Here is a 16,118-nt window from a genome sequence, read left to right as displayed (position 1 = left end):
TTAACGGGGGTGCAAGAGATTAGGGGACATGATTGCCCTCTTCCTTTGACATAATAGAGTAGTACCATAATGAGTTAGAATATGGGCTTCCTAAATTGGCAGACACTAACTAAACTGCAAAGGGATCACGATTGGAGTAAGAGATTGGATCACCTAAAGAAATCTGAGATGCAATATTGACTTGCCTGAACTACTAGTAATCTAGGAAAGCGCTACCAATCCACTTGCCTCTATTCTATCTAATTCTGTCATTCCAGTCCAACGTATTAACTTCCGCAAAGTAAAACCTTCAGACTTTTCTGGCAGCCATGATTTCCATATTCAGTGGTCTTCAATTATCTACAAATATTAAATGAATGTTTGCATAAAGATATTCCTTTCTTTGATTAGGTTGGCCCGATGTTTGTAGATTGAACGAGCCTCAGATTGGAGAAACCAATCTCATCTGGCCAGATCATTTACAAGGCTCATTCAATCTCACACAGCCAGAGCTTTTATATATTTGGCAAATTAGTTATCCTGCAATCAGTTTTTTCCTACCCATTCAATAATGATTGGGTTCGAGAGTTGAGGTTACCCTGTGCACATGCTGATTACCAGTAAATTGGGTCTATGATGGCATTTCTTGGCCGTACAACTGTAAGGCTGTGATCTGAAAGTCTAAATATGATTGGTGGCTGTGGTCAACACAGCAGTTTCCTATTTAAGGCACATTTCATAAGGAGGACAACTGTGGACTCTGGAAGACAACATGGCTACCAGTATACTATGGACATTTATATTGGACACAGGTAATACTTCAGTAGGCATAATGGAACATGTAATAAATACTTTTCACAAAGATGACCTCAGTGTTCTGCATTACAATATCAAATCAGCCATGGATATGAAGAACCATGGAATTTCACCTCTAAAAAATGCAGAATGAATGGCCGCCACAGATCCCACCAGCTGCTGAATGTATAATACTTAAAGTGCCCCTGTCTCTCATATATCTGGTGTGTGTGGTATCGATTCTAAAATTCCCTAACATGTCTTCTTAAAATGTTCTAAAAATCCTAACATCATAGAAGAGCACATGATGTTTACCAACTAATTGTGTTTGCATTTATACAGATTCTGGAATATGACAGGTTCTCCTTAATCACAAAGTGCGTATTTCTAAAAAGAAAGAAGCAAAGCTAGAATTGTATACAAATAAAGAAAACTGTCTCCATTGTTCTCCTTTGTGGACCTGCAAAGAACAAAAAGTATATATTTATATAGTCCTATATCAGAAGTTTTGTTACTCTCAGTAAATGTTTTATTATCAGTCCTATCCATAAATGTGAGGAAAGGTTCAGTGTTCATCCAATGTAAAATGGAGTCTTCACCCAACATGTTCTACACATTGAAATCCTGAATCGGCTTTATAGTACTCTGGTAATACACATCCTTCCTTATTTGTGGATAGTACGGCTTTTGTTTATAACACTGATTTGGATCATATAACATTTCTTAATAAGGTCATTAGTGCTTAGTGGTGCCGCTCCAGGCTGAGGTGTAGGGCCCCATTGGCACTCAGGATAGTAGGAATGCCAGCGTAAGAAAATCTCATCCAGTGAGCAATGAACATTTAAGCATGAGACCGAAGCTCTCCATAGCCAATCCTGGTGTGGATGTATACATGTGAAATCCTCAGTCAATGCCCCTCCTCAGGCAATGTCTCCTGACATGTTTCATCCATAGGGGTTATTTAAAGTGGAGTTCCACCCAAAAGTTGAACTTCCGCTCTTTTGTTTCCTCCCCCCCTCTGGTGCCACATTTGGTACCTTTTAGGGGGGAGGGGGGAATGGGTACCGGATTTTGACAGGTACCCTTCCCCAATTCCGGGATACGGCGCCGCGGCACCATCCCTCAGAAGCTTGGCCCCCTCCTCCGTCTCCCAGCCAGTAGGAATGCGCAGCCCGCTTCGTGCATGCGCAGTAGGGACCCGCCCATGAAGCCGCAAGGCTTCACTGCTGGGTTCCCTGAGCGGCAATGGCAGCGAGAGCACCCAACAGCCAATGGAAACATCGGCTGCGGTGAAGACATTGCTGGACTCCAGGACAGGTAAGTGTCCTAATATTAAAAGTCAGCAGCTACAGTATGTGTAACTGCTTACTTTTCATTTTTGGAGGGGGTGGAGGGGGAGGTGGATCGGCTATGGTGAGCGGCGGTCTCATGCTTAAAAATTATAAAAAACTATTTGCATACCTTGGCTGTTTAACATATGTAGCACCCTCTCAGGTAGGTGCTAGGTAAAAGCATTGTTTGATCCATCTGCTTATCAGGGGAGCCTGAACAGTAGTTTTGCCTGTTACATATGTCCATGTGTGATTGACTTGGTCTGAGGGAGTGTCCCCACTGTGTCCAATGGGGGGGCATGTTGGACAGTGAAGGAAAGCCAGCCAGTGACACACAGGATTTTGTGGCTGTCCCAGTGGGAGGGAACAACAGCAGTGCATCCTGGGATAGGTCATAAAAGCAGGGGGCACATGTGGCAGGGCGTCTTTGGGTGGGAAGCCAGGTCTCAGGAGGAGGGTGACGGCTGTCTCTCCTCCTGTCAGCAAGGAAGGTGGACACAGGCAGTCGGGCTAGTGGACCACGTGTGTTATGCTGAGCCAGGAGGTCCAGGATACCGATGAGTGGAACTGAAGGCAGAGCAACCCAGGGAAAAACAGTGTCCGTGAGTACCGGGAAGCTTGCCAGGGGTCTGTCCAGGAAGGGAACCACTCCAATGGAGAGTCAGTGGACAAGGGGCTAGCATGTACTGAAGTGAGAAAGGGGGTGCCAGGTTGGGACCCTGAAGAGGAATTCATTCAGGAACATATCTTTTACTTCACTTCAGTGGCAAGGTGAAGCAGCGGGCTTGCAACACACACTAAAGTCAGTTGTCCTCAGAAATTGTGCATAGTTCAAGTTGGAGTATCTCACTTATCCCTTCTCCTATCCAAGTTCTAAGATAAAACACAAAAAAGCAAATCCCCTGGACTGTTCATTGCTAGAGCCAAGTGTTAAAGTGATAAGATTTTACAGACTGTTGCTATGGGTAACCCAGGGGAATCCACACTCAGCAACTCCTTAGGGGGCAGTGCTACACATAAAATAGAAGACTTGTGAAAACTAGACAAAAAATATATCTGCAAGCTTCGGGGACAGCCAAGTTCTCCCATTCGCATCACCTGAACAAGAGACCTGAGCTGTTTTGAAAGCTTGCAATTTTTATTGACTCAACCAAAAAGAAAGTACCATTTAGGGCAATTAAATGTTATATGTTATAATAATGAGCGGAGTGTGGTGCATTAAGGTGCTATTAATTAAGCAAATCACCACTGGGGTTTTTATATTTTTTCTAAACAAACAAAAAAAAGACCGAAAACTTTGAAAAAATTAAAAACTTCATAGTTTGTTATAATGTTTAGCAAACAGGTAATTTTTCTACTTCACTGCTGGGCACTGATGAGGCAGCACTGGTGGGCACTGATTGGCACTACTGGTGGGCACTGTTGGGACTGCACTGATATTTAGAAAACTGATAATCCGTGCAGACGTCCCTTCAACAGAATCGGGTTATCAACTTTCTTATTCTCTCCTCACGCTGGCCATGAGGAAAGAAAAGCCGATAGCCGATAAAAAGCTGTCATTGGCCCTTTACCCTGATCAGTGATCAGCTGAGTCCCAAGGACTCAGTGATCATGGAGCATGCTGCCCACATGCTGCAGCGGATGGGTGGGAAGCGCAGACACGGAAGGACGTCCATGTACGCCCATGCTGTAGTCATCTTTCGGCTAAAGCGCGGGCAGGAAGTGGTTAAATGGGTAAAAACTGCATTACCCCAGGACCATCTGGGGGCCATCAAGTGACTTAGTAGGTAGAAGTAGGTGAAGATGTGAGTTTAAGGACCTCCTGACTTGTTCAACCAGTTTTAAAAGAGTGAAACATTTTCATGTTCACAATTTTTATAGTGAATACCATATGTTGTCAAAATGCAATTTGTAACCTTCCTTGGACATACGAGGCAGTATCTAGTATGTTTTCTTTGGGTAACGTGTCAAATCAAATGTAGCAAATTTAGAACATTAATAGAGAACTGAAAACTTACATTCAGGCCTTCACTTCCTTGGAGTTGTCAGAAGCGGTGTCGGAAGCTGTAAAATATAAAGCAATGATTACCATGTGCTCCTATTATAGTACTAACTTGCTTGAGGTGAATGTAGCCATATTAGTGCACTTGCAACAGAAACAATTGAGTATGTTAGTGCAAATAAAAAAAAAGTATTACGGACAGTAATAAGATGGCTATATCAGGGTTGTGATGGAACCACCCAGCATCCGGCTTGGGAGTTTCCGTCAGTATACAGCTTCCTCCAGTCTGGACCCAGGAACCAGGTATTATGGCTGAACACCCAAGGACTAAACGACACTAGCTTAGGTGCAAACTGGAACTTGAACTCTTTATTGTAAACTTACACAGAATATATAGCACAAGATCAGGTAGAGCCTGATCACATTATCGTATACAATGCAAACTATAAACAGGAATATAATTAACATAGCTAAGGAACAGCCAACATAAACATTAGGCTAATTAAAGGGAAGTTCCACCCAAAAGGGGAAGCTTCGCTTATTTGCCTCCTTCCCCCCTCCACTGCCACATTTGGCACCTTTTGGGGGGAGCAGCTACCTGGTTTTGACAGGTACCCGCTCCCACTTCCGGCTGACTTTGCCGCAGCAAACTCATTCAGAAGTTTGACCCCCCCTCTGCCTTCCCCCGCTGCTGGGCCATTCACAAAGCACAGTGTGCATCACGCATGCACAGTATTGAACCGGCTTTTCCCATACACGAAATGGAGGCGGCAGCACCCAAGAGCCAATTGAAAAAATAGCTTGGATGAAGATACCGCTGGATTCGTGGACAGGTTAGTGTCCTAAAGTCAGAGGCTTCAGTATTTGTAGCTACTGACTTAATTTTTTCTGAAGCAACCTTGAGCTATGCTTTAAAAAAAACTAGTCACTTAAACAAGCCTAGTTGCCTAGACCATTTGGCACCAAGCTCACAACCCTGGATACACGAAAGTACATTACACATCATCATAAGCATAAACATATAACATCCCACAATGATTCGATAACAAGGTAAAGTGGACACAATATTAAATTGCATGTCCAAGAGATGAGCAGACAGACAGAAACAATAGGTGACTCAATTAAAAAAGGGAATTCACACCTAGGAGGCACACAATGGGGCAAAGACATAGATAACACCTTATAAACAGATTTTAGCAGGAGACCCCCCATATCAGGTTGGTCTGAGCTGATCATATTACCATCTGCTCTGAGTCTCACAGTCTAAAGCAGTCATTGCTGGTTTGGGCACAAAGGACCCAAAATCTGTATCCCAGTTCTAGATTCCCAAAGTCTGGAGACTACTCCAAGGGTCCCCCAGGCACATAACTCCTAAGAATAGAGCCCCCTCAAAAGCCAGGGCCCATAGTCAGTAGACAAGAGGCCAACCTGCAGTCCCCTTCAAAAGCCCCTGTCCTGGTTGGGTCTGTCACAAGTGTAATATCAGATAAATCTCACACACATGGGCAGTATACAGAGCAAGAATATGAGGGGAATAATGTAAAAAATCAATAAAAAGAATACATCAGGCAGTGGGCTTGTACGAAGATAATAAGGTAAAAGCATAGTAGTGTAGCAGTAATTATTATGCATCGGTACAATAGAGCCCATTACCTACAAAAGGGTACTAAACTGGGGGAACGATAAAAAAGGGGGGAACATGGGACTTTATATGAAGTGTGTGGACATGCGGTTGGTAATAAAAGGGTTAGATCATTGGTAAAAGAACAAAGCAGTTTATTAATACATATAAACTTGTATAACATTGCATCAATTGCATAGTATATACATATAATATTCCAGATCATGGTACAGTACAGGGTGTAATAATGGGACCACATGATGTGATAAAATTGTACATAAAGTCCGAGGTAGCTATGGGTACATAATTGTAAAGTCCAAAATAATAGTAAGGTAGATGCATCGATAAAGAGCGCGACGCGTTTCGTGGGCATATCCACTTTATCAAGAGTAAGTGCATCATAGAGTATATATACACAACAGTAGGGTCAGTATGCAGAAATGGAAGAAGGTCATGTAACATGGGTCCAGAAGGCAACACATCCACACCGGGAGCTGTGGGAGCCCACCCAGCAACCAACATGGGGCACATCAAGAGGACATTCATGGAAAAGAAGTGTAGCCAAGGTATTGACTGGGGGGCGGTATCATACTAACAGTCACCAAAGTTATCTGTAAGGGTGAGTACAAAAATATATATAAGTATTCAAGAATGGTGACATTAAAATCAAAGTGGCTTGGAAAGATTGAAAAGTAATAGGCAAAAAAAAGAAAGGAAAGTGATATACCGAAAGGGTGATAATAGTGGCTGATGCCAAAGAAGTATGGTAGTAAGCATGGGGAAAAGTGGACGTGCAAAAGGTAGATGTGGGGTACCAGGGGAGCCAACAATTATTGACATAGGAAGAGTACCACAACCAAAAGACCCGAAAACCTGCTTTGTTCTTTTACCAGTGATCTAACCCTTTTATTACCAACCGCATGTCCACACACTTCATATAAAGTCCCATGTTCCCCCCTTTTTTTATCGTTCCCCCAGTTTAGTACCCTTTTGTAGGTAATGGGCTCTATTGTACCGATGCATAATAATTACTGCTACACTACTATGCTTTTACCTTATTATCTTCGTACAAGCCCACTGCCTGATGTATTCTTTTTATTGACATTATTTTTTACATTATTCCCCTCATATTCTTATGATCAGGGATGGAAGCATCTAGCCCTAATTAGGTAGAGCCTCATTTAAAGTCCCACCCTCTGAACTTCGGTTCAATTTTTGTTTAATGATTAGGGATGGAAGTGTGTGGCTGTGGTTTGGTTTTAATACTAGGCGGATTGCCTGCATCTTACTTCTTCATTGGCTTTATTGTCGGCCTATATAATATATTTTTACAGTGTGTACAGTGACATGATTTTTGTGATATATATGGTCCAATCAGTGGGTTGTATTCCATGCCGGGAACTGCGATGCGTTCTGGCGGCCCCCCTCCTCCCCCTCGCCCTGTCTGGACGCGGGCGATGTGGGCGGTTCCTCACGGCGCATCGGCGTCACGCCATCACTGCCGCATGCGTGACGTCATTTGACGCCACTACGTTCGGCAAGTGATTCCAATCTCGCGCCCATTTATGGGGAGGACTGTTCGCCGCCATCCGGGATGATGCCTCGTCCGGGAGGCGTCGGTTTCCTTCCCATGCTAAGCGTGGACGCGACGCTGGGAGCTTCACCATGGCCGATCCGGGTACTTTATTTGGACACTCTCTCCTTGTTCACTATCTTTTCTGGTTTCACCTCCACTTTCGGGTCTTTTGGTTGTGGTACTCTTCCTATGTCAATAATTGTTGGCTCCCCTGGTACCCCACATCTACCTTTTGCACGTCCACTTTTCCCCATGCTTACTACCATACTTCTTTGGCATCAGCCACTATTATCACCCTTTCGGTATACCACTTTCCTTACTTTTTTTTGCCTATTACTTTTCAATCATTCCAAGCCACTTTGATTTTAATGTCACCATTCTTGAATACTTATATATATTTTTGTACTCACCCTTACAGATAACTTTGGTTACTGCTAATATGATACCGCCCCCCAGTCAATACCTTGGCTACACTTCTTTTCCATGAATGTCCTCTTGATGTGCCCCATGTTGGTTGCTGGGTGGGCTCCCACAGCTTCCGGTGTGGATGTGTTGCCTTCTGGACCCATGTTACATGACCTTCTTCCATTTCTGCATACTGACCCTACTGTTGTGTATATATACTCTATGATGCACTTGCTCTTGATAAAGTGGATATGCCCACGAAACGCGTCAAGCTCATTATCGATGCATCTACCTTACTATTATTTGGACTTTACAATTATGTACCCATAGCTACCTCGGACTTTATGTACAATTTTATCACATCATGTGGTCTCATTATTACGCCCTGTACTGTACCATGATCTGGAATATTATATGTATGTACTATGCAATTGATGCAATGTTATACAAGTTTATATGTATTAATAAACCTGCTTTGTTCTTTTACCAGTGATCTAACCCTTTTATTACCAACCGCATGTCCACACACTTCATATAAAGTCCCATGTTCCCCCCTTTTTTTATCTCAGTTTAGTACCCTTTTGTAGGTAATGGGCTCTATTGTACCGATGCCTAATAATTACTGCTACACTACTATGCTTTTATGCCTGATGTATTCTTTTTATTGATTTTTTACATTTTTCCCCTCATATTCTTATGATCAGGGATGGAGGCATCTAGCCCTAATTAGGTAGAGCCTCATTTAAAGTCCCACCCTCTGAACTTCGGTTCAATTTTTGTTCAGTATACAGAGCACTTGAATGGTGTAACAAGATGCATGGCAGAGGCGGCAATCACTACTATATCTACGATAAGGCCGTCACTGACTTTAATACAAGAACATGGATCTCTTTCCTCCTCATTACACCAATAACTAGTGGTGCACCGAAATTTCGGCAACTAAAATTTTCGGCCGAAAATGGGCCTATCCCATTTTGGCTGAAAACGGGTCATATATGCCGAAAATCATAGCTGCCAGCTGTTCCGTTTCTGGCTAACTTACTCAGCCGGTACTTTTCCCGGCCAGTGGGGGAGCATGGGGGAGGCTGGAGGAGCCGTCTGACCTTTATTTTCCCTAATGGCGTCTCCCTGCTCCAGCCGCCATCTTCAGGCTCTGGATGGCTGGTGGGCATCCTGTGATTGGGCGAACATGACGGGGGCTGGCCTGTGCCTGTCCAGTCACGGCGTAGCGTGGGTGGCGCATGCGTGGGTGGAGGTTTCTTCTGGAGCTGGGCCCCACCCTCGCAGTCTCAGACCAGCGCGCTCAGCCTCAGCACACCAGCTGCCTGCTGCTCAGCTCTGGACCCGACCGTGGACGTTCTTCCTCTTTCTGTAAGTGAGTGCCGGCAGATAATTGTCACTAAAGGATCTGATGTATGCCAAAAGGGGGGACAAGGAGTTTGAGGGCAAGAAAAGAATAGAAAGTTAACAGAGTTACAGAAGTAAGTGACTGCTAGAGGAAGAGAGCAGAGTGCAGTTTATTAGAGAAGAGTCACTGTCTCTGTATTCTCTCCCTGTTCCCTATCTTTCTCTTCCACACAGAATTTTGGTTTTATGGCACTGCTGAGACTAGTCCCTCTCTAGCATCCCAGGCATCCCCTCATTTTCTGCAATATCGCTCTTTTGTTCCCCAATGTACTAGAAAAAACTATTTTAAAATCATTTGGGGGGAAAAAGTCATTTTCTGCCAAGGGCATCCTGAATTTTCGGTTTCTGTTTCTGCCCAGAATTATCATTTCGGTGCATCCCTACCAATAACAATATTAGTATAATGTGTTTGTCAGTTAGGTGATGTTTTTATGATAAAAATCTACAAATACAAACTTTAATCACAGCAACAGGTAACCGTTTCTATTCGGAATGATCATATTTTTAAAAAGGAACAAATTAGTGATGGGAGAATGTGTTTGGTGTTGAATTGCAGCAAACATGTCGAAGAGTCTGCAAACTGCAAACCTTAAATCAAAACTCTCCGATGGAAGGCAAATCTTGAAAATCAATGATCTCCATTTTCAAGGCGAACAGGCAAGGAATTGTCAAATAAAGGGAACTGAAAGCTGGGCACTGCCCTTGGCAATGTGTACCAATGGAAATTAAAAAAAAAAAACACACCGTGTTCCCCGGGGAGCTCTAAACATTTAGAATATAAAATTATTTAACACTTTCAGTGCCAGAGTAATTTTTGCATTTTTTTTAGCATGTTTGAAAAAGCATTTCAGACTTGAACATTACTTAAAACCCTCAAAACATTATACATTATACAGTGGGTACGGAAAGTATTCAGACCCCCTTAAATTTTTCACTCTTTGTTATATTGCAGCCATTTGCTAAAATCATTTAGGTTCATTCTTCTTCCTCATGAATGAACACATAGCACCCCATACTGACAGAAAAACACAGAATTGTTGACATTGTTGCAAATTTATTAAAAAAGAAAAACTGAAATATCACATGGTCCTAAGTATTCAGACCCTTTGCTCAGTATTTAGTAGAAGCCCCCTTTTGATCTAATACAGCCAGGAGTCTTTTTGGGAAAGATGCAACAAGTCTTTCACACCTGGATTTGGGGATCCTCTGCCATTCCTCCTTGCAGATCCTCTCCAGTTCTGTCAGGTTGGATGGTAAACGTTGGTGGACAGCCATTTTTAGGTCTCTCCAGAGATGCTCAATTGGGTTTAAGTCAGGGCTCTGGCTGAACCATTCAAGAACAGTCACGGAGTTGTGAAGCCACTCCTTCGTTATTTTAGCTGTGTGCTTAGGGTCATTGTCTTGTTGGAAGGTAAACCTTCGGCCCAGTCTGAGGTCCAGAGCACTCTGGAGAAGGTTTTTGTCCAGGATATCCCTGTACTTGGCTGCATTCATCTTTCCCTCGATTGCAAACAGTCGTCCTGTCCCTGCAGCTGAAAAACACCCCCACAGCATGATGCTGCCACCACCATGCTTCACTGTTGGGACTGTATTGGACAGGTGATGAGCAGTGCCTGGTTTTCTCCACACATACCGCTTAGAATTAAGGCCAAAAAGTTCTATTTTGGTCTCATCAGACCAGAGAATCTTATTTCTCACCATCTTGGAGTCCTTCAGGTGTTTTTTAGCAAACTCCATGCGGGCTTTCATGTGTCTTACACTGAGGAGAGGCTTCCGTCGGGCCACTCTGCCATAAAGCCCCGACTGGTGGAGGGCTGCAGTGATGGTTGACTTTCTACAACTTTCTCCCATCTCCTGACTGCATCTCTGGAGCTCAGCCACAGTGATCTTTGGGTTCTTCTTTACCTCTCTCACCAAGGCTCTTCTCCCCCGATAGCTCAGTTTGGCCGGAAAGGCCAGCTCTAGGAAGGGTCCTGGTCGTCCCAAACGTCTTCCATTTGAGGATTATGGAGGCCACTGTGCTCTTAGGAACCTTAAGTGCAGCAGAAATCTTTCTGTAACCTTGGCCAGATCTGTGCCTTGCCACAATTCTGTCTCTGAGCTCTTCAGGCAGTTCCTTTGACCTCATGATTCTCATTTGCTCTGACATGCATTGTGATCTGGAAGGTCTTATATAGACAGGTGTGTGGCTTTCCTAATCAAGTCCAATCAGTATAATCAAACACAGCTGGACTCAAATGAAGTTGTAGAACCATCTCAAGGATGATCAGAAGAAATGGAAAGCACCTGAGTTAAATATATGAGTGTCACAGCAAAGGGTCTGAATACTTAGGACCATGTGATATTTCAGTTTTTCTTTTTTAATAAATCTGCAACAATGTCAACAATTCTGTGTTTTTCTGTCAGTATGGGGTGCTATGTGTACATTCATGAGGAAGAAGAATGAACTTAAATGATTTTAGCAAATGGCTGCAATATAACAAAGAGTGAAAAATTTAAGGGGGTCTGAATACTTTCCGTACCCACTGTATATTTCCTGAAAGAAGTGACCCTAGAGAATAAAATATTGGACGTTTAATTTTTTAATGACACGATATTAACGCAACAGTTTATCAATCACAACATTGCAATAAAACTTATACTAAAGTTAATTTGAGACTTCATTTTTTTGATAAAATTTCAAATATGAGGTTGCATTGAGTAAATAGATATCAGACATGTCAAGTCATAATATTGTGTGCGCCCCTGAAATGGCAATAAACTTTGGTTCCCTAAATTTTCTATAGTGGATGCCCTAAAGCCCCTACAGGTCTTCAGCTGAGAGTGAACTGTGACTATTGGCCCTAGAATTATTGCTCTCACTCCATCATGGATGGCATTATATAGAATGTGTAGTGCAGTTGACATTTTTATGCATAGGCGCACTCGACGCATGTGTTCATATTAGTATGTGCATGTATGTGGGGATGGGGGTTAGAAAATAGGGGAGGGGGGGGGCGCAGTCCCAGGTCAACCAATGGGAGTGTGTAAAACCTAGCAAACCTGGCCGGGACATATGCGAGGGGGTTGACTGTTGCCAGGATGTGTGGAAGTGATTGGGCAGCTGTAAAGCTACCTGATCACTTCCATCTGACAGATGACAGTTGACTTGTCAGATTTACGTACATTCTGAAAGGGATAAAACCCCCGCTGGGGCCAATGTATGGCATATGTCAGTGGCAGTGAAAGAGTTAAATATTATGTGTGGAAGATGTCTTATTTACATAAGCAAATGTCAGGTTTTATAAAAAAAAACAACACATTTGCTCCAAAATACATTCCCCTGCCAGCTTTTCTTGGTAAAAAATGGCACAGGGACCCCCAAAAATAGCAGATCATTGTCCTTGATAAGGGTATCATGTAGATGTGAAGGGGGACCCAGGCAAAACAAAAAAATTGTGTAGAACAAAAAGTATGTCTGGACAGTCGCGCTCCAATGCAAATATTTATTGAAAAGAGGATAAAAATACCACAGCATACAGAAGGTACGGATCAAAGACAGCTGAAGCGTTTCACACTAAGCCCCCGTTCACACTGGGGCGAACTGTCAGGTGACCTGGTCGTCTGACAGGTCGCCGTAGGTCACCTTCCATAGAGAAGCTGCGGACCCGTTCTAATAGGAGCGACACAAGTCACTCCGACTTAGAAAAAGGGTCCGGAGCTTCTTTGGGGCGACCCGGAGCGACCTTCATAGACTTCAATGTTATGAAGTCTGTGCCGGCCGCTCCGAGGTCGGGGTGTGAGCAGCGCGCCGCGACCTATGAGGTCGCCCGGCAAAGTAGCGTCGCCCCAGTGTGAACAGGGCCTAACAGTGCTTAATAATAGCTATGATTCAGCACTGTTAGTAGTGTGAAATGTGTTTATAAATATTTGCATTGGAGTGCGGCTGTCCAGACATACTTTTTTGTTCTACACAGCTTGCACATTGAGCCTGCACCCTGCACCTGTGCTGTTACTGTGAGGATTTTTGAAGGCATTTTCACCTGGAGCGGTGTGTGGTCACTAAAAAAATAGTGTACAATACCTAAAAATGAATTTTAAAAGGGGAACCCTATGTAAAAGAGGGCCCTCAGATATCCAGCCCTTCCCCTATGTGAATGAGTAAGGGATACATATTACCCCTGGCTACTCATTCACGAAAATATCCAATGAAAATAAACACACATGCCATGATGAAACAGGATTTTGAACTGGTGCTGGGTATACAATAGCAGAAAATCATTTAAAAATGTTTCATTTTAAGAATGTTGATTTGATTTTCTAATTGTTAGAAAGGAAAAAATAAATGTTTGTTTTCAACTGCAGTAATGAGAAAATTTGAAAGAGCAGGATGGAAATTATTTATAGATTGTAAGCTTTAACGAGCAGAGCCCTCTAATTCCTCCTGTATTGAATTGTATTGTAACTGTATTTTCTTCCCTCATATTGTAAAGCGCTGCGCAAACTGTTGGCGCTATATAAATCCTGTATAATAATAAATAATTTCTCAAATATATTTATTTCTAACAGCACGTGTTTTTTTTTTTTGTTTAAAGTGATATTAAAGACTTTTTTTTTTAATTTTTTAAAAATACCACACGTTATACTTACCTGCTCTGTGCAGTAGTTTTGCATAGAGCAGCCCGGATGTGTTTCGAAGGTATGTCCTTCATCAGAGCCAAAACCAGGTTTGTCTCTGATGAAGGACATACCTTTGAAACGCGTCAGCCAAAAGGGACCCTGATGAGGTCCCCCCTGAGATCGAGTCTTTGGCCAGCCTGGGAGAGTGGAGCCATGATCAGTAGCCTGATGGGTGTTTTAACCACATATGTCTGTGAGTAGATATTTATTTTGTCTTACTGTTAATAAAAATGGTGTTGGATAATACACTAGGCCAGTGCACCCTCTGTGATCGTCTATTTCCACAGAGTCTCTGAGGACAACCCTAGTCCTAAAGGGCAGCAAGGCTCCAATGGGATTATCCATATCTACTATAAGAGACTTTTCCTGTTGGACTATGGCACTTATATGCAGGGGATTGTTATTGGATCCCCTATATAACCCCGCCCACTACCAGCTGGCCGCAGTTTTGTAGCAAGCAATAGGGATATGAGAAGAACAGGGGGAGGGGCCTGTGTCGATACTGTACTCCCAGAAACTGATTTTACAGGTAGAAAAACCTATTTTCTTAGTCATACAGTACAGCACACAGGATCTATTGTCTTTATCACAGGATCTGCAAAATCAGACCAACTGATTGGTGAAAAACAGCATAAAATACAAACAGGTCCAGGTAACAATAGAAGGCCAAGAAGGTCATTCCTCATCCCTAAACAGAATGGCCCAGGAGCCCTTTCCCTTCTTTCTGTACTTTGTGTGACATTAGAGTGTATGGAAATCACTAATAACAATAATGAGGAGGTTATCATTGCAGCCTGGAATAAATTTTGTATCAGGCTTAGAGGATCCTTATAAAATTCTATATAAAGATTACATTCTACAAATCATAATAATATAAAATACTACACAGAGGAATACAGCAAACATTACTCACTGTTGGTGCTTCTGTAGCCAGCCTTGTTCTTCTCTGAAATATGAAGACATGGAGTTAGGAACCAAAAAAAAGAACTGCAACCCATAAACTGCATTTTAAATAATTTCTACCAGACAATATGCAATAGTTGAAAAACACAATTATCATTGTTGTGTTAATTGTGTACATGGGGGCAGCCATATGTGTGCATTAGATATTCCGGCTCAAGAGGGGGTTTTTTCTTGGTGTCTCAGGCCAAGGGGGGGGGGGGGACTTTATGGGCAGGTGAGTTATAGTAAAACAAGGTGAAAGAAATATATATATATAATAAATCAAATTGATTTATTATATATATATATTTCTTTCACCTTGTTTTACTATAACTCACCTGCCCATAAAGTCCCCCCCCCCCCTTGGCCTGAGACACCAAGAAAAAACCCCCTCTTTTTTCAAGATATAGGGACGGAGGCAACACCTACTGATACCACCTTTAAGATCAAAAACCCCCACCCAGATATTCCGGCTCTGCTTCCTGCTTTGCTCTGCTATATGATGGTTGGGCTTTAGGCCTCTTTCACACTTGTGCGACCTAAAAGTCGTGCATTTTGTCGTGATTTTGACTGGAATTGAAGCAATGCCTGTGTAATCTTGGGATCTATGGACCTCAAAACGCATCAAAGTCAGACCAAAGTAGTGCAGGGACTACTTTGAAGTCGTTGTGAATTGAAGTCGCACAGATATGAACGGTATTCATTGGAAATCATGGAGAACGACTCGTCATGCGACTTTGCAGTCCCAAGTCGCAGGACAAGTCACACAAGTGTGAAAGGGGCCTTAATAATTGTAATGCTTTGGACATAACTGCAGAAATCCCAGGAGTGGATTAAGCAATGCTCCAAAAATGTGGCTTCATTTTCTGGCTGTTTTCTCTTGTTGCAGAGGAAGACACGTGTCCTCAGGTTTGTTTACTGAAGAAATTCAGGGATTTCAGCAGTTTTAATAAGCTGCTGGCTTATTAAGGGGCCAAGTCCAACAAGGTGAATGCCACCTCATGGAATTATCTCGTTTATTTAAAATATACAGTTTATACTGAGCACTGAGAGTACAGCTATCGCTATAGTTAACACTCCAATAGTGGACCTTTAGATCTCAGATATAGAATCTGCAGAGTTGTATGCAGACACTCTTTGTCCCTCCTCTCCTCTTGTTCAGCCATGGAAGACTTTGTATAATATGAACCCATTCACAAACTACAACGTATTCTGTGAATGGATAGTGGAGAGGAGGGGTGGGCACACAGCAACTGCATCTCTCCTGCCAGAGCGCTTCCAGTATAGTGATAGCTGTACTCCCGGCACTCAGTGCAACTGCAAATAGTGAATGAAAAAGAGAAGTCCATGTGGTGGCATACAGCTTGTTGGACCTAACCCCTTGTAAGTCAGCAGATTTTA

The 16,118-nt window shown here is 42.8% G+C and overlaps 1 protein-coding gene across 1 annotated transcript in view; it reads right to left on the bottom strand.

The window, feature by feature from the left end:
- Positions 1 to 509: 509 nt before the first annotated feature.
- Positions 510 to 16,118, bottom strand: part of LOC309560441 (uncharacterized protein) — a 226,558-nt gene continuing 210,949 nt past the window's right edge. Inside the window, exons 13-15 of the mRNA XM_082264075.1 lie at positions 14,689 to 14,721; positions 4,124 to 4,169; positions 510 to 1,234 (exon numbers count right to left, since the gene is read on the bottom strand). Coding sequence (XP_082120201.1) covers positions 4,126 to 4,169; positions 14,689 to 14,721 — 77 coding nt within the window. The 3' untranslated portion in view covers positions 510 to 1,234; positions 4,124 to 4,125. The remainder of the gene's footprint in view (positions 1,235 to 4,123; positions 4,170 to 14,688; positions 14,722 to 16,118) is intronic.

The sequence above is a fragment of the Pelophylax lessonae genome, assembly GCF_965119305.1.
Source record: "Pelophylax lessonae genome assembly, chromosome: 7".
NCBI lineage: Eukaryota > Metazoa > Chordata > Amphibia > Anura > Ranidae > Pelophylax > Pelophylax lessonae.
This window is presented reverse-complemented; position numbering and strand designations above follow the sequence as displayed.